At 43.8% G+C, this 25,547-nt stretch overlaps 1 protein-coding gene and 1 long non-coding RNA gene across 3 annotated transcripts; one reads left to right on the forward strand and one right to left on the reverse strand.

Moving 5' to 3' along the window:
• Positions 1–449: 449 nt before the first annotated feature.
• On the forward strand, positions 450–4,491 carry NUDT7 (nudix hydrolase 7). The gene is made up of 4 exons (XM_065028532.1): positions 450–605; positions 868–1,021; positions 1,967–2,125; positions 3,649–4,491. The coding sequence occupies exons 1-4, from the start codon at positions 571–573 to the stop codon at positions 4,030–4,032; spliced, it is 732 nt and encodes a 243-aa protein (XP_064884604.1). The 5' UTR covers positions 450–570; the 3' UTR covers positions 4,033–4,491.
• On the reverse strand, positions 2,913–25,480 carry LOC110362323 (uncharacterized). Of its 2 annotated transcripts, XR_010465839.1 has the most exons (6): positions 25,293–25,480; positions 24,340–24,456; positions 15,378–15,513; positions 9,280–9,348; positions 6,733–6,822; positions 2,913–3,236 (listed from the first exon to the last, which is right to left on the reverse strand). It is a non-coding gene; the product is annotated as an uncharacterized LOC110362323 (long non-coding RNA). The 2 variants fall into 2 exon arrangements; XR_010465840.1 differs by lacking the exons at positions 24,340–24,456; positions 25,293–25,480 and adding an exon at positions 19,979–24,092.
• Between the last annotated feature and the right edge of the window lie 67 nt (positions 25,481–25,547).

Below are 25,547 nucleotides of genomic sequence, written 5' to 3' on the forward strand. Positions count from 1 at the left end.
CACCAGGCTGCAGGCAGTCCCTGACACCTCAGCTCTCTACCTGTGCTGTATGACTAAAGCTCTGAGACCTTGTAGATTTCCTCCTGTTGTGCACTAAGCTAGCTCTGTGTTCACGGGGGGGAGGCTGTTGACGTCCTTTAAATTTCAGGAGCTGTGCCGCGCCGCGTTACCCGCCCCTTACAGCGGAGGGATGCGGACGGCAGTGCCCGTACCTACCGCAGCGCCGCCTCCGCCCCTCTGAGGGCGAAGCCAAACCTCCCCGCGGGTTGCGGCTTCTCCCGGCTGGAGGCAGAGGCAAGTGGCAGCAGCGGGCAGCGAGCGCAGGCGGACTGGGCTGCCCGCCTCTGCCGCTGTCGCCGCCCGCCCGCCCCGCAGCGCTACACACGTGCCCAGCAGCGGGAACGCCGCGCGCAGCCGCCCCGTGACGCCCCCCCCGCGTGACCTGCCCGCCGCCAAGCAGAAGGCGGAGCCCGGGGAGATCGCGCGTGTTGATTGGAGGCCTCGGCCGTCGGTCACAGGGGAGGCGGGAAGCGGCGGGGAAAGTCCTCTCTCGGGTCGGGCGTGCTCGGAATGGCGGCTGCGGAGCAGGAAGCCGAACTGCACAGGTAAAGTCGGTCCCGGCCCTTCCTCCGCCGCTTGTGGCCGCTGCCCCGCCGCCAGGTGCCGGGAAAACCCGGAGGGGAGGCAGCAGAGAGGAGAGACCTTCCCGGGCCTTGCGGGAGGGACGGCGGTGTCTGCAGTGCCCCCTGCCGGCTGGGGGTGGACCCGGGCCGAGGTGCGGCCGGGTCCCCCGTTCGGTGCAGCCCGGGAAAAACGCCCCCGCGTTCCCCCTGCTCCGCTCCCCCTTCTCCGTTCCCCCTGCTCCAGGACGCGCGTACAGGAGCGGGCCAGGCTGCGCCTGCGGGAGTTCGATGTCGGCGGCAGATTCTCGCACTTGCCGCTGCCCAAAGCCTCCGTGCTGCTGCCGCTGCTGGTGCGGGGCGGGACGCTGCACCTGCTGCTCACCGTCCGCTCCATGCAGGTAGGTGGCGGGGCCGCCCCCGCACAGCCCGGCCCGAGGGGCCGAGCGAGGCCCCGGCGCGATGGCTGCCGGCCCGGCGCTGCGCAGGCCCGGCCGGGACGTGCGCTCCGGGGCTGCTGCGGGCGGGTGTGTTCGTACACCCGCGGTTCTGGTATTTGAGACCACACCTGGAATATTGTGTCCAGTTGTGGCCCCTCAGTTCCAGCAGGACAGGGAACTGCTGGAGAGAGTCCAGCGCAGCCACCAAGATGCTGAAGGGAGTGGAGCATCTCCCGTGTGAGGAAAGGCTGAGGGAGCTGGGGCTCTGTAGTTTGGAGAAGAGGAGACTGAGGGGGGACCTTATTAATGTTTATAAAGATATAAAGGGTGAGTGCCATGAGGATGGAGCCAGGCTCTTCTCGGTGGCAACCAATGATAGGACAAGGGGTAATGGGATCAAACTGGAACACAAGAGGTTCCACTTGAATTTGAGAAGAAACTTCTCCTCAGTGAGGGTGGCAGAGCCTGGCCCAGGCTGCCCAGGGGGTTGTGGAGTCTCCTTCTGTGCAGACATTCCAACCCGCCTGGACACCTTCCTGTGTAACCTCATCTGGGTGTTCCTGCTCCATGGGGGGATTGCACTGGATCAGCTTTCCAGGTCCCTTCCAATCCCAAACATACTGTGATACTGTGATTTGCTTGCCAGAAAAATGCTGGATACCCAGAAACCTGGGGCAGAATAGGAAGATTTCCAGATCAGGAAATTTGGAATGTTTAGTATGACTTTAATAATAAAACTGACAGTGCAGTGGCTTCGACCTGTATTTAATGCTGCTCTCCCTTTCATACATAAAAGGCAACAACCGAAGCCCTCACAACTGTTCTGGCAGCATTTTTTCTTTTACAGCTCTTGTTTTCCTCCCTCACAACTTGTTATATTTACCAGTAGTCTCTTTTAAATTCTAGCTGAGAAGATCACCAGGGGAAGTGTGTTTTCCAGGAGGTAAAAGTGAAGCAATTGATAAAGATGAAATTGATACCGCTCTCCGAGAAGCTAAAGAAGAAGTGGGACTCCAGCCAGAGAAGGTGGAAGTCATCTGCAGGCTTGTGCCTGGAATTGATAAAGTAAGCAATAAACTGAGCATACCATTAGGAAATAAGCTTGGGTTCTTTTCTTCTGTAAAGTTGATAATGACCTTTTCAAACCTTTAAATAACCACCGCTTGTTGAAGTGCACAGCCTGTGTTGCCACAGAGCGGAGGGTGAGATTCTTGCGCTGTACTGGGTATTTTCGATACCGCATTTGGTGTGATGTGTCAGTTATGGACACGCTGGTGAGTTTAGCAGGGAGCCACGAAGGTAGGATGGGGCCGGAGCACACAGAAGCGGCTGAGAGAAGTGCGTTTGCTCAGCCTGCACAAGAGAGAGCTTGCAGAGCGTGTAGTCGTGCTCTTCTAGTACCTCCTGGGTGGTTAGAGAACGTGATACAAGCCTCTTTTTGAGGCAATGGACACAAGCAGCAACAAAGGAGATGCAAGGAAAATACTCTTCACCGTGAGGTTAGCCAGACACTGGAACAGATTTTCCTGACAGGCTGTATGGTCTCCGTCTTTGGAGACAGGCAGAACTCATGCAGACAAGTCCCTCAGCAGCCTGGTGTAACCTCAGGGGTTTTCTTGCTCAAAGCAGGGTTAATTCGGGCGGAAAGGGGAGATTATGTGGGCTGTGGTTCCGTATGGAACTCCAGCAAGGAGACTTTTCTTCTAGAGGTGTCTCTGCAGTCTAAGTCACTGTTTGTAAATGAACAGGTTGCCCATTTCAATAACAACATCCAGTGTCACATAGGAACAGTGTGTTCACTGTGCAGAGGGGTTATTTTTTCAAAAGACTTGACTTGTGTTCTTCAGATAAGTTTCTTTTATGTCTGCTGTTTGTGTTTGTACATTAGCTGCTTTCTGTTAGTAATATCGTCCCCGCATTAAAAGCAAAAGAACGAGTTTTAAAATTGTATTGCAAAATGCATTTATAACTTCTTAATTTATAATTTCTGTACAGAGAACATTAAAGCCACATACTCCAGAGGATACATGTAAAAAGGATCTAGTTTTTATAACTCTCTTCAGTGTTTTCCAGCAAGTTGCCTCAGTCAATAGAAAAGATCATGTGGGTTTGGAGCACAAAAGTTTTACCTGTCAGTCTCTACTTTGTCTTCTTTATAGGAAAATATTTCTATATCCTAGGAAAATAAATACAGATACATGATAAAGCATAGGGGATTTGGAAAATTTGAATTAAAATCAGAACTCACCAAAAGAAATAAGGAAGACTTGTGAGAGAGCATGCATGATTATGTCTGTGGCACACTAACAAACCTTTTAAACTGCTGTGTGATGGTACAGGATGAACAGAGTACGAGTAAAATCATGTTTAACAAATACAAAGAGAAAATGTAAAATTGATTAAAGCATATTTAAAATCCAATATAAGTATCTTGCCATTAGAGGGACCGAATTGTATTACAGTTAAGAGTATTTCAGAAGTTTCTTATACTAATTTTGTAACATCTGATATTTTTTTTTAAATAAAGAACATTCTTTTCTTGGTACAAACTCAGTGTCTGGGTTTTCTTTGTTTCTTTTTCCTTTTAGATGAATCACTTGGTAACGCCAGTTGTGGGATTCATAGAGGATACATTCCAGGCCGCTCCTAATCCAGATGAAGTGAGCCATGTTTTTGTCGTGCCACTGGAGTACTTCATCAAGCCCTTACATTACAATACCTTGCCCTATAAGACCTCATCTGGCTACGTAAGCAGGATGCACTGCTTTACATATGAGGACCAGGAACATAAAGTGTCATTTAGGATATGGGGACTTACTGCACACTTTGCTGTATTTCTTGCTCTTGTAATTTTTGGAAAGAGACCTACCTTTGAAGTTGATTATGATCTTGACAACTTAATTTCATCTGCTGAGAGTAACTTCATGAATTTATATGCATCCGTACGTGAAAGAAAGAAGAGTAACCTATGACAAACTGGCCTGGCAATTAATTTTATAGTGGAGGAGGATAAAGGGCTTTGTTTATTCCCTCTGTATGTGTTATTTGATTGAATCTCACACTTGTATTTCTTCTGACTTGGGAACTTGTCAAAATTTATTTTAAAATAATAATATTTTTACGTTGACAAGCCCAAACTAGATTAATCTCGTTTTCAACTTATTTTAGAGCTGCCAAAAGGACACGGTATTTTTGATGGACTTAATATGCAGATTTGGAAAATCTCTTCCAGTTTCTGCCTTTGTTTTGTATAATCTAAGACGCTTTCTGTGGTTTGCCACCTAAGCAATAAGATAATACTGGTTTATCTACTTTGTGTCTGTTTGGATTAGAATATGAAACCTTCCAGGGGTCTGTCTCTTAGTGTGCGCCATACTACACATGGACAACATCATACATACAGTCTTTGCACAATAAAAATATAAAAGGTTGCAAGTGTGTTCACAATCTTGTTCTGGTTGGGCTTGTGGAGGGAAGAGGAAGGTTTCATTGCTCAGTTTAATGTTTCTCATACAGAAATTCTGTAGGCTATGGAAAACTTAGTAAACTTTGTTCCTCAGCATCTTGTTCACATCATTCTGCTCCTAGAGGGAGTCATTTTAAGCAAAGAGAAGTGGAGTTGAGTGTTCATGAGCATTAAAATCTGTAGTTGAACTGTTACCAGCCAACCTGGTGGGTTTTGTGCTGTGAATCCTTGTTTCCTCGGTCCTGGGGAACTAGCAGCTTATTCATAGTGGTCGTGGTCTTATTGCCAAGTGGTTACGTTTTTGAAAGCACAATCGACTTAGTCTGGGTTTGAGATGTAGTTTGCAAGTAAACAAGTCACCAGTCCTTGAGCAGCTGATGATCTCTGAGCAACAAGTGGGAGTTGAAAGCATTCAGTGTTTCCCAAATCACATGTCCTAGTGCTAACCTTGAATAAGGTAAGAACAACACTCAGTTGTTCCTCTGGGTGTTTGCACTTCGTGTCCTCTCCACTCACTACCAGATGCAAGTGTGATAAAGTTGCTGGCCGTTCCTATGAACTGTGCTGTAACTGAGCACAAGTCAGGTTTGTGCATTAAGCAGTTGCTGCAGTACACTTGAAGTTGACCGTGATGTTAGCAGAATGCATTATTTTCACCAAAAAATGTTTCCCAAGTATGGCTTGAATAGCTAATTGTGATTTTCTAGGAAACCCAATTCTGAAATAATTTTTTAGCTTCTCATAATTACATCCATAGCACTCTTGTGCTGCTGTGCTAGGACAGTAGCATTTAGGCACTGAAATACCAGCTTGTGTTAGCTTGGTAACTGCAGCATGGCCTTTTACTGAAGAAAATAAAGATGCTGGAGCTGCGCTCAGCTGACAGACGTGTACCAAAACAAATCAAGGCTAAAATCAATGCAAATCTTGCTAGGACAGAGCTTCCCCTGGCCTCTGCCTGCTACAACTCTGCAATGCTTACTATTTGTCTCATCCCAGAGATAATTCCGTGGTAGGTATTCTAGTACAGTATTCTGCCTGAAATATTCTTCATGCTGTGATATTAAAGAAGTACAGGATTGGCAATCAGAACACTGGGATGGACAAGTCCTCAGGAATTAGCCTAATCCCTTGTCACCTAAAGATGGAATCAGATACATGATATTCCAATAAATATCTAATTTTTGTTTAGTTTCCCTGGACAATCCATTGCCATCCTTCAGCCATCCTTCACAAAGTTTGTCTCACCTGGGAGATATTAGTTGTAACAAGGAACACTTCTTGTCCTGTGGGTAGCAGAATGGTGAATAGCTCGTTTCCTTAGTTACCTGCAGCACTCCCGAAAACTGCATCACTGTGTCTTCCTAAGGCATCTTCAGCCTTAGTGATCAGATTCCCTCCGTTTTTTTTTCCGAGTCCCATTTTCTGTACATCTCTTGTCATTTTTGTTGCTTTCCAGACTTGTCAGTGAACCTTTCTTCCCCATTTCACACCTCCCACCCCAAACAGGTGATAATCAGACTGGCCAGAGTATTCTAGTGAACCATTTCCTTGGGTCGGATAGGACAGGATTATTTCACAGCTCCTTTTTATATATCCCGTTGTGACTGCTGTTTGTGAAGCCGCGTGGTCATATTGACTCATATGCCACTTCTTCCACTAAGTTGCCTCATCCTTTTCTGAAAAAGCTGCCAGTTGTTCCTATTTTTATATTTATTGCATTCTGTATCTGAGCAGTTGATTATTCCTACCAAATGTAGCACTTTGCATTTGTCCTTATTAAATTACATCCCAATACTTTAAAAAAATCGTAATGATCTCCTACAGTGTTTTTCAGGCATTTCCATTTTGCTGTTAACCTCAAGTTTAACGAATGTGTTTTCTGTTCCGTTTACAGCTTTGAGTGAGCACACTCAGAACAGGCCTCTGTGGAATCCCCCTTGGTAATGGCCACTTTGACAATGAACTACTCACGACTGTGTGCAGTTTTCTAAGCAGCTGTGTAACATACTACTATTAGTTTCATACAGACCAAGCCTCCTTAGGCTGCACACAGGAGCGTGAGGCAGGCCTGAGGATGTATAGTTCTCCGTGTACACCAAGCCTGTTCCCTGCCCCACAGACTAAGCAAACACATTTGTCAAAAACGCTTCATAGGAAAAATATAACGGTTGCTACATATATCCTTGTTAATTGAAGTACTTACGTGAAGGGTATTTGTTCTGGTATATTCCCAGGAAGTGGAATGATTTGTATGAGTGCTCCAGTTCTTTCATGGTTTGCCTCTTCCCAGCCCCTGTTAGGGAAGAAGATAAAGCCCCCCAGGTTTCAAAGATCATTGTTCATACTGTGGACACTGGTTCTCAAGAGAACGGCTGCCACCTTGGGACGCTTCAAAAGATCTGACCAGCTTGAACGTTCTACCATATCGAAATACTATCAAACCTTTCATATTCTGCACGAGCTCTTTTGGTGCCTATGTTAATTACATTTGATATCAGCTAAAAGAGAAAAAGGCAATTCTTTTTTTCGACAGGAGGAAATCCTTGGAGAAGCAGTAGCCACGTTTATGAACAACGGCTTTATTTTTCATTATTAAACACTCATGGAATTGTTAAAACATTTTAGAAGCTTAAGTTTAAACTCTTCACCATATTATTCATATACTCAGTGGTTTCTCCCAATGCTAATGTATGCAGGAAAAGTAACTAATTAAAATAAGAACATTGTTAATTAAAATAGAGCAAAGCAATTAGGCCTTTGATTAGTAAACAAAACAGGTACCAAGAGACATAATTACTAATTTGTCGTCCTCCTCTGCTCCCAGCAGACTTTATTCTTCCTCATCTCCCAACCAGATCTGGCACAGGAATTGTACAAATTGTACAAATTCAAACCTCAGGTTGTTTTCATTTCTCCTTTTTTAAACATTGTTGTGTGGAACTGTAAGGACAACAACAGTTACAGCTGTTGCTCCTTTTAGCAAATGCAAATCTTGTTGATTTTTGAATCAAACCAACCATTTGAACTAGTTGAAAAACAAAACTCCTGAGTGACTTGCAGTAAAACCAATGGGGCTTCATGCTTCACATGATGCATCCTACATAATTTTACATTAGTTTTGAAATCTGGGAAGTGCTTTCTTAACTCAAAAACCTCATTCTTTATTTAGACATCTGTCTGGGATTTGAGTGCCCAAAAACACCCTTTGAGCACAAATAGAACAGAAGGAAATTTAAGCGCTTGTTACTAGAACTGCAATTCCGCACGTCCCACGTTTACCAATGAGGAATTGCTTCCCTGGGCAACCTTCAGATAAAATTCTTCCACCGTTCTGGAGACAGGAACTAGAAGGCGACTCCCTGAGCGCCGGCAGCGCCCCCAGCCCATCCGCGGCGTTGGTAGCTGAGTGCCCCAAGCAGAGTATCGAGTGTGTAGCCCTCACTCCCCCCTAAGCGCCCTGTGTAGTTAAACGGTGCACCGAAAGGGACTCGCGGCTGCTCTGCAACCTCACGTGTTTAATGCAGAGCGTGAGTGTGCTGTGTTTGAGATCAAACCCACAAAACGGTGGATCCTCCGGGGAGGCCAATCTCCCCCTGCGCCTCGGGCTGCAGGGAGGCTGTGTGAACCTAAAAGATCCAGCAAATATCTGTTCCGAGAGTTTCCTGTTGGAAAACGTTGGATTCTGCCCTTAAAGTGGCTCATGGCCTAGGACAATTAGCTCTCCCATTCATTGTATACAAGTTTCAGCATCAAAAAACGGCCTGGTTTGTGTTCCATGGGGCTTTGCAGTTTGACGCTGCAATGTTACAGGCCCTCGGTTCCTTTTCAGATCTGTCTTTAAAGTCAGGTAACAAAGCACTTACCAAGTGTCCCAGGGTTCTGTCTTACTGGTCCCATGTAATACCTGAGTATTATTAAAATAGATTTGTATCTACTTTTGTTTTGAATGTAAGGACTCCTTTACTGTGAATTATTGCAAATGCATTTATGCCTTGCTTGTTAAAGTATGCTATGTTAGTACAGGTTCCAATCTGAAAAGGTGTTTTATACATATATATTCACTCTCTGCACTTTTTGTTACCAAAAAAGTCACCAAGGCCATTGCTCAGTTGAAAAAAGGCATTAAAAATAGAGTCCAGATTACGTTCTCTAGCTATGGGGCAAGTAATGCTAGCACGACAGTAGAGTGAGTGCAAAGACTTGTATCAGAACAAGAAAATTACTGAAATGCTATAAAATTAACTAAAAATAAGTGGTATTCAGTCTAATGTGAGTTGTTAATCATTCTTTTAGTTAACGTGCAGTGATTCAGCATTTAACATCTCTATATTTTTTGAGTGCTCAAATAATCAGGCTCTTGGTATTTAACATTTATATGAACATTTGACATTTGTATATATTTGACATGTAAATTAGGATTTAAGAGTTATAACCATATTGAAAAAAACGAGAATTTATTTTAAAAGGACATAGTATACGCACTGGTTCACAGCGCTTGGTAAATGTTCCTTTCATTTCAAGTTCAGTGTCTGCCACTCAGTAAAACGCATGTCACTTGCACAGCTAGAGTTCATGCAGGGTTGCGGCAGCTATAGTTAGATCAGAATGTAAATATCCAAGAAAGGAGATTATTTATATTCAGACTATGCCTAAATCATACACATAAAATAGAAAATCTGGGGGTGTTTTTGTCTTTCAAGAAGAACCTCCTGTGAGTGCTTACATGTCAATATCTATGTGATGTACTTACAGTGACTCATTTCTTTGGTAGGTTTCCATAGCAATGCAGGTTTCATAACGGCACATGTTAAACCATCTCCTGTTAAAAATAAAAGGTATAGTAAAAAGGGTGATGAGGTGATCGCCCTGTCCCTCCAACCTTATCTCTTCCCAAACTGTAATCTAAGAAAAAGGAAGACAGAAATAGGAATCGCCCTTGTTTCTGGCTCCTTGCAGAAGCTATAATTCTATAGCCAGAATGCTCACTTAGTGTATGGGATTCTGAGTTTCAACATCAATTTCTTTATGCTTTATGGTATTAATTAAATTTACTGTACCGTATGGTTGCCTGATAGTTAGTACTTCAGATTTAGGGCAGGTTTTGTTTGGTTTTCAGAATGAAAAGCATGTATACTAGGAAGGAAAACATCCAAATAATAACGAAACATTAATGAAGAATAAGCATCGTGTTTGTCAGAACCTCCTGCAGACGAAAGATGTTCGCTGGACAGCAACAGACTCCGAATTTTGGCCACGTTTACCTGTTCTCATGCTGAATTCTGTAATCTTTCAGACTGTCCAGTCAAGACCATGTATTTACCTATGTCCGTCTTGCTCTTCACCCTTTGATACACTCAATTTGGACATATATTGTACTAAAGATACACCCCTACAACCCATCCTGCAGCTCTGCAGTACCTGACCAGCACAGCTGCTTTACAATATTTGCACAGCTGTTCCTAACGAGGTGCTGCCACCCCCTTTTGCGCCTGTCGTAGAATCCAGAACCGCTGGCCACAAACGGGAACTGTTCTTCAGAGGAACGTTAATTCGCCTTCGCGCCCTGCGGTAGCCGACAATGCTCCTCCAGGGCCCCGCGAGAGCCACACAGCCAGCTGGTGAAACCAACACAAACCATTCCAGGCAAAGAGCTCTCTATGTGTTTGAAGGACTAAGGACATAGTGAGGTAAATCTGTATGCAGATGATTTGTATATACAAACGAGCACCTGTAGAAAAGGGGTTGACAAACAGGACGTTTAAATAGTGTACATTTAATTCTCAATTTTAGAGAAAATGAATGATTTTCCTAATAATTGAATTGCTGCAGATCTGTAGTTGGCATAAATCACAATAATTTCATTGACCTTAGCGGAGCTGTGACAAAGTACATGCTCTGAGGCTTTAGCTTATGCTGCATACCTACTTTAGCTGATAATGTATATTATCTCTAACTATATTTTATCTTGACTCTTTCAATTATTATGTATTTTTTTAACATTTACGCACCAGGTGCTATCAACGGTTCTACTTAATAAATCAGTACTTTTAGAGAAGCCTAAGATTGTTTGGAATATATTGTTAGTTGCTTTTAAAATAGTAGGGTGTAATTCCAAATCTAAGAGCAACATCTTTTATATCATCTGCAGTACTGATTTGCAGATATTTATGGGAAACAAACCGAATAAGATGGGAGTGCTATAGTTCTCTGCCAGGCTTCCTTGATGAAAATGGAAGTCAGCCAGAATGCATTATTGGTGCAGTTCAGCTATTAACTGTTACATTAGAAATCCAGTAGCTGATGAATTAATACCAGATGTAAACGAAGGTTCACCAATGCTTGGAAAACTGGGAATGCTGTTAACAGAAAGAAGCTGAGGTTATACACCTGGCATCACACGGTCCCTTAGTTGAGGAAAAGAGAAAAGGAGTGTGCAGCGCATGGAGCGCATTCTCTGCCACCATCAGGCTGAAAAGAGCTAAAGGGCAGCACATCTGATTGAGACCTTTGTATCTGTGACAGCCTGATAACCCAGACAGAATTCTACAAGCCTGGAGGAAAGAAAAAAAGAGAAAAGAAAAAAGCAAGCAAACAAACACAAACGAACAAACCAAACCAAAACACTCAGAAAACATGAGATTATTTGGATGCAAAAGCCCAAGAGTTCTGTGACTAAGAGACAGAATCTGTCTGGTGAGGCGCTGCGGTTACATCTCCCTTCCGAGGAGGAGAAAAGACCAGAGACATGGAAAGGTGCCCAATGCCAGGGAGGCGACGTGTGCATGGAGAAAGGAACCTGCGGCCGGCGACCCAGCCTGCCCCGGGACAGAGCAAGCCCGGCTCACCAGCCCGGCTCACCAGCCCGGCTCACCAGCCCGGCTCACCAGCCTGGCTCACCAGCCTGGCTCACCAGCCTGGCTCACAAGGCCGGCTCATCAGCCTGGCCCAGCTCCATGGTCTCCGGCCACCCCTGCGTGCCACCGCTCAGAATCACGTTCCAGCGGCTGTTGTGTTCCATGGAACAGCCGGTTCCAGCCTTACCCAAGCAAGAGGATTTATAGCTATTTAGAACTGGACTATATTTGTTTATCTCCTCAGCATCACACGACTGACCACATAAAACTTTCTGTTTTGCTCACATTATGACACCTGGAATGATGGGTTTACTAAATAATTCTGGAAGTTGTTCTAATGTGCTAGAAATAATGATGTTCTGACTGCACATCACTGGCAGTGCAACATGAAGATACGCTCTAAGCCTGGATTCACGCTTTTCTTCAAGACTGGATGAGTAGCAGGTCTGAAATATCCATAACCTGCCTTGTTCGCTCTGTCTCACTAACCCGAAGCCATGCAAGTGAAGCCACGCCATTGATCATTTGTTTTCTTGAGCCCTGGAAATGAGTAAGAAAGAGCACTCTGCTATGACAAAAATTTCTCTCAAACAGAAGGAAAAAATCACTTTGCTTTGGGAACTGTCTTCCAAATATACTCCTGTTATTTAAATCTATAATACTGATTTTAACTATAAGAATTTGCTGTGGTGTTTACTCGAGCTTTGAGTAAAGATAACCAATCACCACACTAATTTACATGCGACATAAAACATTGCTCTGAATTCAAGAGCATCGGTCAAAATAAATGCCCCTGTGAAACTTTATTGAATAGTGTTGTTAGTGAGACTCTTCCCAGAAAGCCCAGATGGGGGCTGGTATCTAACATTGCTAATATACTACATTTAGATATATCCTCGAGTCTTAACTGTCAGCAAGGAAGCTCTGGACATCCTCCAAGTTGTGTCTTTTGTGTCTGAACTGGCTATTCATGGATGTCCAAGCTGGAACGTTTTAGGTGAACATGTTCACCAGTTCACGCTGTGAGTGTAACATGAAGAAAAAGCGAATTAAGAGTTGAAAGAAGGAAGCAGGGGAGGGTGGAAGATGGGGAAGAGGAACAAAAAGTGGGGAAAAAAGTTTCTTAGTTGCTTGAACTATTGATCCTATTAATTAATACGTACATTCTGTCCTGCTTGAGATATAAGCATCCTTCTGAACAGAAACAGAGAAGAACTTCCTGCTCTTGACACTTGCTCTTAAGAAACATTACTTTCAGAAAGTGTCTGGCATGGGAGGAGCTCCCCAGCCACAGCCACAGGGCACAAACGCAGCTGTGTATGTTCTGCTGGCCATTTTGCACTTGGCGACTGTGCAGCCTGCAGCTTGATTTCTGTAAATATTAAATATTTCATTTACTTATTAAACATTAAGGCTTATTAAGCAGGACAGACAGATGGCTCACAGTTTTGTGTGGTGGGCAGTCATATGGTTCCTGGAGATACACTGTGGATCTCAGGATATAAAGACATTTCAGTCACATTTAGGCGCTGGGTCAGATCTGCAGCTGGTGGAAAGGAGCACAGCTCCAGAGATACTGAGGATTTGTCGGCTGTCTGGAGCCGTTCATTCGAAAAGCAGGCGTGCTGAATTCTAGCTTTATTCAGTACAAAAAATGTGCTTTGTTCAAAAGTTTGAAGAAGTTTTCCCCATTCTCAATGGGGATCAGACCAATAGGACCAGAGCTCGTACTGATTTGGGAATCCGAGTTTTCCCCCAGTCCTGGCAGCGCGAGTCCTTCTGCGCTGGCAAGTCAGGGTGTTCCAGCCATCGGGGACTCAGGGTCCTGGGAAGCACAATGAACCCTCTTCACGATTCCTCATAACATTTTTGAAATTCTTCAGAATAGTCATCTGTGTTTAATTTGCACTCTATATAATTAAACCTTTTCGGAACTGAATTCCTTCAATGTGACACTTTCTATTGACTTTCAGGTATACGTGCCTGAGAACAACAGGTTCTGAATCCTTGGGATTCAGACTTTCACAGTAGTACCATGGGATGATGCACCTCAACACCGCTCATAAAGTATGGCTGTTCTCCTAAAGGGAGGGTTGTGTCTTAAGTAAATGCTGACTTAGTTCATCCATCATTCTCTGCTTGAATCTGACAGCTCAGAAATGTGATACTGAAAAGTTATCTTTGAGAATATACTGTTTAAGCTTAATATGAGGGTTTAGTGATGATTGTTGCTTGGATTCTGAGGAAGGAGTTGGCACTTATTCTCTATCCATGTGTTTTTAAAGCAGGAAAAGTATTAAAGATAGAATTATTTCCTTTTTCTAACTTTTTACAAATAACAATTAAAACAACGCCAGGTAAACTCACAGAGTGAGCCTGTTTAAAACTTCACCAGTTGAATCACCAGGGACTTGAGAGAAAAAACATCTCTCTTAAAAACTCTTAGCATTTAATTTTAGGCATGTACTTGTATCCCATCAGAAAAACACCAAGGCCAAAAGGGACAAAAGTAAGTGGCTTAAATGCTTTCCTGAATGAGATCCTATATGATATTCTTTAAAATTTCCACGATCCTATCAGACTCGCTACTGGATAAAATTCACCTCAGTGTAAACTGCTCTGCACAGAATAATCCAAACCAGACAAGGGCCACTTAGGTCTCTTCTTAAAATTCAAATGTGGTTTCGCTGAACACTTCCCTGGGCTAACTAGGACTTTGTCACAGATCTGATGTTTCTTTCAGGATCAAAAGCCAGTCTGGGCACTGCCAGGATGTGCCAGGGATGAAAATAATGATGCTGGTGCTAGCAGTTAAGATCAGGTGCTCTGGTAAGACCATGGCATGTACATTTGTGCTTTGTTTCCTTATTTCTTGTCCATCTTCCTTCTGGGTTATGCCTTACTTACCTGGGCTCTATTGATTGCTATTGTTAAGTCCTACACAATAATATTTTCTGACAGATAAATATACAGTAAGTAAAAGATGGAACATGAACATAGATGCTTTCAAACATAAAAAAAGCTCCTGGTGCTAGCTGATTGCAGGTGGAAGTTATCCGTTCTTTATACTGCATTTAAGGGCTCAGCCTGCAGTAACCTCGACAACTTTCTGATAAGGAACCTTTCCTTTTTATCTACTCTTTTCCTTGGTGCTTTGTGGTTTGAGGGAGGTATTGGAACAGTTACTCCTTCATGAAGCAGCATCACATTCCTGTTGTAGTGAAGGCAATTAAAACTTAGTCATGACCTGAGGATTCACTTAGATATGTCAATTATTCCAGAGCCCATAAAACTTTGGTGAGTGGAGCTATCTAAGTAACTTAAGTTGCTATGCTACATATTTCTAAAAGAGCATGTGTTACCAAAACCTGCTGGTTTAAAGACAGCCTCAGGTTGGCAGTCGTATTTGACTGTGCTAGATCTTTATGTAAAAACAGATTTTATTGGCAGGCAGGTACTTTACAGTGTGTTTACCCACAAACTGTCCCTTTTTTCTTTCATTATAGCGGAACTAGAAGCCAATTCTGCAAAGAGGACCTAATCAGCCTCAAGGGGAGAATGGAGAGGAAGATGCCAATGGCTTGTCCTGGATTTCTGCACCGTCAGAAGCAGCTACGCTCCTGTAACGATTCTCAGGAGAAGTGAGTGGTGCTGCATGTACCTCGTTTCATGGGAGGGGTGAGGAGATTTGCAAAGGGATGGGGAACAGATTCATTTGCACATACACTCAAAATGCTTTGTGCTGAGCTAAAGATGACGAAGAGGACATGAGCTGCGGCTGCACATAGATATGTTTATTTAGTTAATTGAGTTGCCACGGCAACTAGTTCATCTAAACTGCCACAGTGTATAGGTTGTCATTGACACCTGATGACTACACAAGCCTTTATACTTCCCAAAAAAATCAACAAGCTCTGTTTGGTCTACTTAAAATGAGTGTTAAAGAATGTAGCCTTAATGGAGAAAACAAACCAAACCAAACCATAATACTTACTTGTTAATAGTAGGTCACCACAGCTCAAACCTAGTGAGTTCAGCTTCAGGCTGGAAGCGCTCTTCTGGCTCCTCCGAAGAGCTGCCACTTCATCTTGTGACCCCAACATTTGAAACAACGGAGAGCTGCTCAGAGCCTACAAAATAAGCCAATAAAGAATCGTAAGAAACTGGTGATGCTCAGAAAAGCCTCTGAGTATATAATGTAGATGACTGACTGCTCGATGGTAAATACACTGCAACCCAAAGAAATGATAGAGCACTTTAAATGAGTCAAGAAGTAAAATACTATCATTTTCCATATGAAGTGAATATTGTTTCATCCATAGGAAGCTAGCATTTGTTGAGATAATGTTTACCCCTGAACGCAGTGCAACTGGAATATCCCTGTCCTAGCACAATCTGTGAAGTATTCACAGCTAGAAATCCACGTTCCTTGGCACAACTGGCACATGTGCAGTCAGTCAGGAGTTAGAAAGCTCGTGGGGATCCTCCTCTTGTGAAGCTCTGAGGCAAAGTGGCCCAAGTTGTCACGAACTCTGGTCACAAACGTCACGGCTGCCTGGTGACCCAGGAGGCTGCTGGAAGGTGTTCTGCTGGGCTGTTCCTCTATAACTCCTGCAGTCTCCTGCAGAGGTCAGCATCCGTACCCGAGAAGCTGGAGCATCGCTAGAGGAAGAATTGTTCTGTGTCAGGCTCTTGCCTGCAGTGTCTTGGACCACTGAACACTCATCCTGCTATTTAAAAGATTTCTTGCCTGTCTTAAAGGAACATCTTATTTGGATAGGGCACGCATTTTCAAAAGTAACTCACGAGCCTTCTTCGAACAGCTTCACGCCGATTCCTCTTTTGATGCACTTGCTTCCCATGAAATGACACCAGATCCTTTTGCTCAGGTGTGTCTGTAGGGCACTGCCTTCGCTCTTCATTCCTTCGTGTTTCCACCCACACATCTCTCTCAAAATACAGCAAGTTCAACACCTCTCCCCCTTGCCTCCAACCCTGTTAAAATTTACTGCGGCAAGAGGAAAATCCTGCAGTATTAACTTTCTGGAACACTGCTCATTTTTTCTGAGCCTAGCTAATAATTGTGGATAGGTTCTTGTTCTTCTTTTAACTTTATTAACCTAACATTAGCTTTATCTTTTCTAAACTGGAGGAATTAAACTCTTCAGCTAAAGACTTGAAAGCAGTTTAGGCCTCTTCACCTTCCTCCTAAGGAGGTGGTTCCAAGGTGACGAGAGGTCTGGCGTCCCACTGGAAAAATTCCTTGTTTCATAGTCTTTTGGGACTATACGTGCCCAGCAATCCCACTGATTGCAAGGTCACAAGGAAATTGGGGCAACATTCAGCAGAAATAATTCTGATGCTGCAGCTCAACCAAGATACTATTGGTATTTGGATCTGATTTAGTAACACAATCCCTCTTCTCTACCTGAGATTGCAGATCTAGTCAGCATCTCCACGTTTAAAGACGGATGCTGGCTGGTTACCTACTGTGAAAGGACATTGCTGACCTCATGGTTAAATATCAAGCAGAAAAGTTTCTGTTTATTTTTCTTAGGCAAAATACACATTTCCCTAGAAATCTCAATATTTTTATCCTGACTTCATTCTCCATGTTAGACCTTCCTGACTTATTTTTTAGCTGTAGATGTAGACTGGTTTGAATTATTGCTTTAAAGAGCAAGGCAAACGCCAGCGCCTGTGCAGTTCACCTTGTACTGCGATTTCACAAAGTGACTCCTGGCTGCATTCCAAACTCTTGCGTAAAATGTTTTCCCGTTTTAATTTAAATAAACTGATATATCGACCAGCAAGACTTCAGACATAAAATCGTCTCAAAGTGAGGGGGAATCAAACTGCCTGCTCGGGAAGTAGCTGTGGCCCTTTATTTTGCCCTGAAAGAAAAGATATTTATGCAGGTTTTCTTAGGCTGGACAAAAGATCAAGCAAATGATTGTCTACACGGATATCTAATTTTCTTAGGTCATACAAGGAGATATCTGGTATGATCTAAAACTTCCATGCAAAAGGCCATTTCACTGAGACTTCTAAGCCCTTTAACGATGTCTCAAAGAGACAGAAAATGTTGAGATGCACGATGACCACCATCACACAATGTGATTACAGCTTAGTTCCCACTTCAGCCCTTTAGTTGGGACTTCAGAGCCGAATGTCAATTGTGGCCAAGTTCTACAATTCACATTTAAACACTTTTTCTGAATACGTATTGCTGATAATTCATAAGTTACCAACACTGGAATCCATCTGCACAGTTTCTAGAAGGAGAAAAACATGAATGCTTCCTTTATGCAACAAGAGATGTTGTCTGCCTTGAATCTACAGCCATGGCCTGCCCTGCTGCCAAGATGGCTCTGGCCACACAGACCTGGTGCCAGTGCCAGAACAATGAGAAAGCTGCATGTTCTCTGGGCTCCCGACTATTTTTCCCCCAGAACTTCCAAACACACTTATAAAAAGTGGAATCCAGTGGACCAGATCTGATTTCTCACAAGACTGGAGCACTGAAGAACCATTTGTCTTGGTTTATCTAACATTTTGCTGGTTATTATTGAAAAGCACATTGGAAATTAAATCAATACTTCTTCAAAGCCCCTAAGAAATGGAATGGCACAGTCAGTCCTCTTCTGTAGTAACGCTGGGGTCAGCGAATGGGCCTCATTTCAGACGGCAGTACTTGGTTTCCAGTTGTCTTCCAGTGCTGTGAAATACAGCTACAGAAGCAATAAATCAGTCATAAAACTAGAACACTTACTCTAGCGCTATTATAAATATCAGGTCCAGTGCCATTATCAATAGTATAAGCTGACCTGAAGTACTTCACGGGTGCACTTAACTGCAGTCTGAGGAACTACCTCTCTAGCTTGAACAGGCATTAAGATTTCTCAAGCCTGTTTCCTAATTTATCTGTTTTCCCATTAAAATGACTATAAAAAGAAGCCAGCTGCCTTTTTGGCTGTGTTGTGGGTTAACTCCAAGAGGCAGATAAGCCCCGCACAGCTGCTCGTTGTCTCCCCTGCAGTGGGATGGGACAAAACTGAGAAAACTCACGGGCTGAGATAAAGATTAATGAAGCAAAGCTTTGTGTGCAAGCAAAGCAAAATCAGGAACTTATTCACTGCTGCCCAGGCAGGCAGATGTTTAGCCATTTCCAGGCAAGCAGGGCCCCAGCTGTAACCCCAAATGTCCCCCCTCCCTCCTTCTTTCCCCCAGCTTTTATTGCTCAGCACGATGTCATAATATACTACCTGAAGGGAAGTTCTAGCCAGGTGGGGATTGGTCTCTTCTCCCAGGCAGTCAGCAATAGGACAAGGGGGCATGGGCTTAAACTCTACCAGGGGAAATTTAGGCTGGATATTAGAAAGAAATTCTTTACAGAGAGAGTGATCAGGCATTGGAATGGCTGCCCAGGGAGGTGCTGGACTCGCCGTCCCTAGAGGTTTTTAAACTGAGATTGGACATGGCACTTAGTGCCATGATCTAGTAAACGGACTAGAGTTGGACCAAGGGTTGGACTCGATGATCTCTGAGGTCTTTTCCAACCCAGTCGATTCTGTGATTCTGTGATTCTGTGATATGGTACAGGATTCCCCTTCCACCAGTTGGGCTCAGCTGTCCAGATGTGTCCCCTCCAAATTCTGGTGCACCCCAGCGCAGCGGCTGCGGGGGCAGCGTGAGAAGCAGAGGAGGCTGTGATGCTGCGTAAGCACCGCTCAGCGGCAGCTGAGGCGCTGCTGTGGTATCAGCACTGCTGTGCCCACGGATTCAAAACAGAGCCTCACACGAGCTGCTGTGAAGAAAATGAACTCCATCCCAGCAAAAACCAGTACAGGTTCTAAGCCTTGCCTGCAAACTCACGCTTTTGTTCTGTGAAAATCCCTGTTTCTGCGGGCCCAAGTGAGCAGACCTAGGAGCTTTGTAATGAACCGTTCCATTAGCATCTTAAGGGTGCTCAGAGTAAATCCATCTCCTAATAAGCTGTTTTTTTGTTATGGGTATTTTTTTCCTCCGGAGGGAGAGTAGAAGAGAATACAGTGACACACTGTGTTTATTAAAATCAACGAGTTAGAATGCAGTAACTAGCTATGGAACTGAGGAAAGGAGACCATTAATAGAGCATGCTAAAACACTCCACAGAAAACACAATTATGCTAAAGAGCATCCTGTTCTTTCCTCCAAAGGGCGGTCGCAGAGGGCACAACCAGGGCGGTACCGAAGCTTCATCAAGAGTTTGGGGGGGAAAGGAGAATTCTTTGTATAGTAAATCCTATGGAAATTCTTGTGACAGAGCCTCACAAAAGCTGTAAATTCGTATAATGCCTGCAAGTTGAAACCCAAGCTAGAAGCATCACTGCTTCCAGAGCAGCAGCCCCTGTGTCACACGCTCTTAGCCCTCTTAGCGCTTACTTAGCTCAGCTTAGTAAACCCAAGCACGCAGTGTCGTTTCATTGAGCAGATCAGGAACTACCTGTATTATACTTACAAATTAAAACAAACAAACAAACAAAACAGAAGGAAAAACCCAAACAAACAAAAAGCCCCAAACAAAAAAAAAACCCAAACACAAACAAAACTCACCACAAACACGAGTCACAAAAGAGGTAAAATAGCTTGGTAAACTGTAGAAGCTAACTTCCATCAGAAATACAGTGCACTGTCAGATGTAATCAGTCTGGAAGATAACATTCCCAGGCAGATGCTCCCAGTGATGTTGTGCACTGTATTGTAACAGTGGATAACAACTGGATATAACCAGAATAATAGCTGGCACTGGTTAAATTCTCATTCTTCTGGACACTTCAACTCTGTTGCGAAGTTCAGAGACATTTTTTCCTAAGCTTCTAACAAGTTACTCTGGGTCCGTAATTACTGAGACCAAATTGAGTCAAAATGCCAAGTGGGATTACTCTTTCCCAGTGCATTGGAGTCACAGAGAATGAATAAGCACACAAAGCACTGTGCGCATCCCCGGATACGTAACAGTCCAATTACTGCCCACAGTACTTTCAACAGGAGATTTAACATGTGCAATCACTTTTAACTTTTGCAATTAATTATTTTAAAGAAAAAGATGCAAATAATGTCTAGAACCTGCTGGAATTCAGGGGTGGCATTGCACTATCCTAGAAAAAAAGCCAAAGGGTACTTAGCGCTTGCACAGTACTACGAGTGATCCGTAAGTGTGCACTATTAGTTATTATTTATACGGGGTAAACATGATTCACCTCAGCTTTAAAAAGAGGGAAATAAGCCCTAAAGAGTTGAAATGATGGAGTCGGGACAGTGTAGCCAGTCTGCTTATGTCTTGAGTGACACCTTAAAGCAATGTCAGTACTCGTGTGCTCATCTCCTCTCACTTTGCTGATTGTGATTCACTATCCGTCTCTGTAATTGTTTCCTGCCTTGTTTTTTCTTAATTCCTCAGAGTTGAAAAGAAAGTGAACGGTATTTTTTTCATTATACCACGTATTCAGTTAGCCGTACTATTCAAATGGATAGTACGGCTCTAACAGCAAATACAGAAATGAAGCTTTGTTAAAGGGATTATTTTGGTCTGTCCATCTTTGTCGATGACTATCATCGCTGTGATGGAAAGATTTCACAAACTATTTACATTTTCTTAAATTGTGTTATTTCTTGATCCACACTAAGGTGATCCAGTTATTTAATTTCTATTGTACCCATCACTGAATTATCTGAGCACAATTTCTGTACAAGGCAAATGAAGGAATACAATAACTGAGCAGTCGTGTTTGCCTTGCGAAATCCGGTGTGAATACTTTGATATCCCTTCCTCTTCAACTTAAAATGCAGCACATTTTCATTACTCTTGATGGTTCTGAGGAGCTTTAAACTCCTTCTCTCTACTAAGGGAACTGTACCGTTCTTTTCAGTGACTATAAACAGAGAATTGCTTCATTCCTCTATGATTCATACAGAGCTCCACCGGTAAGAGAAAGCCCCTGGCCAACATCAAATAAAACAATTATCTCAGTGTGAATTAATCTAAGGAAATAAGAGATCTCCTTTGTTTTTAAAAAATCCAAATAAATCTACCATCCCGTGGTCTTAAGAGATTTCTTTGGAAATGTCTGTCTTTGTTACTACATTCTGTGCACGGATACAGGGGGAACAGTCACTAAAACCACCTTCCTATTGGTAAGAGATATTATGGATTGTAGGTTATTACAACAGCTGAAACGGGTATTCCAAACATGCTCTCAGAACATAAAACACAAGATGCATCTTCTGTCAAGCAATATGGATGCTTTACAGCACACAAAACCGTAGGGAGAAGATGTTGAATAAGACTGAAAAGTTAAGAGACTCCTGTGAATTTGTTTTCAATCCCTGCACTAAACAGAATTTTACAACAGGAGACTGTAAAGGAAACAGTGTTCTGGAATACACCATATTAAAAGCTTCCCTGTTATGCATTAAACCAGCCAGAATATATATCAATATGATTTTACTAATGTTATTTGTAACTATGAGAAGAATGCATCATTTAGCCTAAAAATGTTTAAATACTTGATTCTCCAAGACAAAATGTGATTTATGTCCCAGAAAAAACTACTGAGATAAAAAATGCAGGATTATCCATTCCAGCTGAGGGTTTGGGTTTGCCTTCTATGTGTTAGTTCCTTTGAGCAAAGTGATTGGACATTATTCAGGGTCTTAAATGTTCCTGATAAGAAGGGAAACTGGTAAAATGACACAAAGTTCTTCTTGAACACAAACCTCATTGTTCTTCTTCCAAAACAACCTGATACAAAGTATATAACAGGCATCTAATATAGGATAGTTCTTTTCCACAGAAGTCCAAGGGTTGCTTGGTTTGGTTTAGTTTTCTTTGTGTCTACACAGAATCAAATCTTGCATTTAACTCATCTGCTTTAGTTTTTGATTGACGTTCCACATGGTCCGTGTTTCCAGTAACAACTTCTATTTCTCCAGCTATCTTAGTCCAAAAGTACGGTAATGCTCTGATTGATTTATCCTGAATGGCTGCTCCCTTCCATGAAATTCAGGCTCAAACCCTCAGAACAATATCTGTGAAGACGCCTGTTTTGTCCCTGACATAGGTTATTTTGCTGAATAAATGCCTATGTTCTGAAAACAAAGGATCAGGATCAGGAGGGGATGCTGACTGTAGCTGCCAGCAGTTATCCCCAAGTACACTGTTCCATTTTCCCTTTTTTTCTATATCGTATTTTTAAAAACCACTGTTGCAAAGAACAACAGCTGAACAGATTCCACCAGCTTCACCAGCAGAAAAAGATGGTGATCAAAGAACACTTAAGTCCCTTTTGCTGAGGTTCTCACATCACATTCATTAATATCGTCACCACTTGACTCCACCCATCAAATCAAGTCCTATTTTTTCACTTGACAAGTCTCATCCACCAGCCACTGAAGTCAGTGGAAAGCCACCATTAGAATTCACTGTGCTTTTAGTGAAGTCTTAAGTGAAATGAGTGGCCATCCCACAGCTTATTCCCAGAGTGGTAAAACTTCACTCAGCTGGCAGAATAACTCCTGGGTTTACCTCCCAGTGTAAGCTTCTGGACTGCATCATCTGTTCTTAAAGAAGATTTAAATCAAAATAATGGAATCAGGGTCACGCCAAAATATCTGCCATATGTTACCTGTTGCCACATGTGCAAGCAGTGGTTCTGCTGTAAGATGCAAGACATTATTGCCATGAAATGGCCATCCTTCAATCATCATGACATGCAAACAGTATGTGCTTAAATCTCTTTGGATAAATTACTCTTAGTTCAGGACCAAGGAAGAACAGAGATAGCTTTAAATCATTATGGGTCGGGTCAATTAGAAAATTAGCAAGTCATCAACATAAAACAGAACTACAGTAGCAGACAAAGCAATGCAAAACCAATGCAGTCTGAATGTCCAGATTCACTTCTTTGGATGTTTCAGACCACTGGAGTGATGCGAGTGAGCAGCCCCACGGCCTCTCCAGTATTCTGGATGTCACTCAGTTGACATATGCTATCTGCTTTACTTTCCCTAGTCATTCTGCATTTTGCCATTCATTTGAGTTAGGACTGTAATAAGATGCCAGCTGAGTGAATCATTCGGAGTCAAATCCATGTTATTCTTTATTCGGCTGCTGCCCGCCTGGTCATGCATTCAAATGGCTGGATCTAAAGCGACAGAACTTTGTATTCCCTATTACAGCACTGAATTAGCCCAGTGCAGGGAACATGGGAGGGAATATTCACGGTATTGCCAGGGGAGCAAGGGAGGAAAAAGAGCTTCCTGACCTTTAAAATGCTTGGATCCCTCCACAAGCTGTTATTCAGAACAAACTGAATAGCATCAATTTAATACGTCACATAGAAAATTCTCAATGGTGTTAATGAGCTGGTTTTGAGTGTTTGTCCAAAACGTATCTTAAGGACGGTGTAAGAGGTCTTTGAGGCATCAGACCTCACTTCTGATAAAATGTTTGAACTTCTTGAGATAATGAAGCTAGTGAAGCTTCCCGTGGCTAGTACTCCTTCGTAGTTCCTAACGTGTCTGTTTGCTGCTGCATTTATGATAGGCTTAGATGACAAATTCTCAGAAATCATCTTTAAAAAACATCTTGTCTGCAAACTTTTTAAACACTAGACAGAAAAACCCTCAAAGTGTTTCATACCAGTTATAAAGATACATGCAAACTCTATCCATTCCTGCACTATCTCACTTTGCTCATTAATGTGAATGAAAATGTTTTACCCCATTACTTATTATAGTTAAGACTTTTCCAAGTTTATTTTTGTTTGTTTGGGTTTCTTTTGCTTCCTCTAAATACAATACGCTGAGTACATAACCCAAGATGAAATAAATGAACATTGTGAAATTAAGGAATATTGCTGAACTCTGACTGCAACAAATCCACAACCCAAAGAGATGGTGGTGCTAATCCCTACCATGAGTCAGAAAGGCCCTGAAACTTCTCAAGACGAGCTCAGTTGCTGCAGGGGGGGTGATGGAAGAACTGTGTCCACAAAGAGGCCTGCAGGGACGCTCGCTGTGCACACAGCATGCTGCAAGGAATTTTGAAACTCCATAAATACATGCATAACCTTAGGCACTTGAGCAACAGATTTATACAGACTGAGGGACCATCAAACCGACGAATGCATCTGATACTGAACTCAACAGGCAAAATTTAGATGCTACAAAAGCACAACTAGCCATCCCCCAAAACGCACATGGAGCTGTCAGGTGCGCCTGCAGCCACCCGCCCTCGTTACCACAAGGTGAAGTGGCTGATGCCCGAACCTCCTTAGGGCCCCAAACCGAGCCAGTCCCAGGAAGCTGGTGTAGCCCTTAAAACACACGCTGCGCTCGCATTAAAGGATTAAGTTCCCTGCAGCAGCCAGCAACTGCCTGCAGCCTGGTGTTGATTGCCAGGAAGAGCCCTGTTGTACGAAGGTTTGAATGTGCGTTACAGCAGAGTTTCAAGCCTGGGTCTCTTGCTTGCAAATGCAGGTACGAGTCATGAGGCAAGTGCTCACCTGCATGTTCTTCCTGATGCCCAGGGGACTCCCTCGTTGGCCCGAGAACAGCCTCGGGACAGGGAACGGGTGAGGAGTGACTTTGTACACCCGATGACCCAACGTTGACCCAGACCTGGGCACGTTAAGAGGAGATTTAAGCCATGACGCCATTAAGCATGGGGCACTGTGGGATGGGGGGCCAGTTTGGTTAGATGGCCCCTTGCCCTCGCACACCAAGCTCCTGGGGGACGCCGGGCTGTGCCCAGGCCTCAGACGAAGTATTGGGGGAGATTTTCCGGTTTTGCCTCGCTGGGCTTATGGGGGCAACCCCTGCGACAGGGCGGAGGGTGAGAGGTGAGGATGTGGACGCAGGCTCCTACCTGCGGCTTCAGGCTCTCGGCTCCCGCTGTCGAGCCGGGCCGGAGGAGCGGAGCCGGGCCCGGAGGAGCGGAGCCGGGCCGGGGCGGCCGTCACGCAGGAGCGAGCGCGAAGCCGCCTCAAGGGCACTCCCGCCCCGCCCGGCCGCCAGGTGCGATTTTCGGCAGGGCGGCGGCCCCGGACGCGCCCCTCACGACGCCGGCGGCCCGGCCCTGCTCCCGCTCCCGCTCCGGCCGGCACGCACACGGGACCCGCGG

This window comes from Columba livia, chromosome 13 (genome assembly GCF_036013475.1).
Source record: "Columba livia isolate bColLiv1 breed racing homer chromosome 13, bColLiv1.pat.W.v2, whole genome shotgun sequence".
NCBI lineage: Eukaryota > Metazoa > Chordata > Aves > Columbiformes > Columbidae > Columba > Columba livia.

Bases quoted from the DNA above. Each gene is read 5' to 3' on its own strand.
- NUDT7 (XM_065028532.1), top strand. From the start codon at position 571: ATGGCGGCTGCGGAGCAGGAAGCCGAACTGCACAG. The intron at 1,022-1,966 runs GTAGGTGGCGGG...TTTAAATTCTAG, and splicing joins TCACCGTCCGCTCCATGCAG to CTGAGAAGATCACCAGGGGA. The intron at 2,126-3,648 runs GTAAGCAATAAA...TTTTCCTTTTAG, and splicing joins TTGTGCCTGGAATTGATAAA to ATGAATCACTTGGTAACGCC.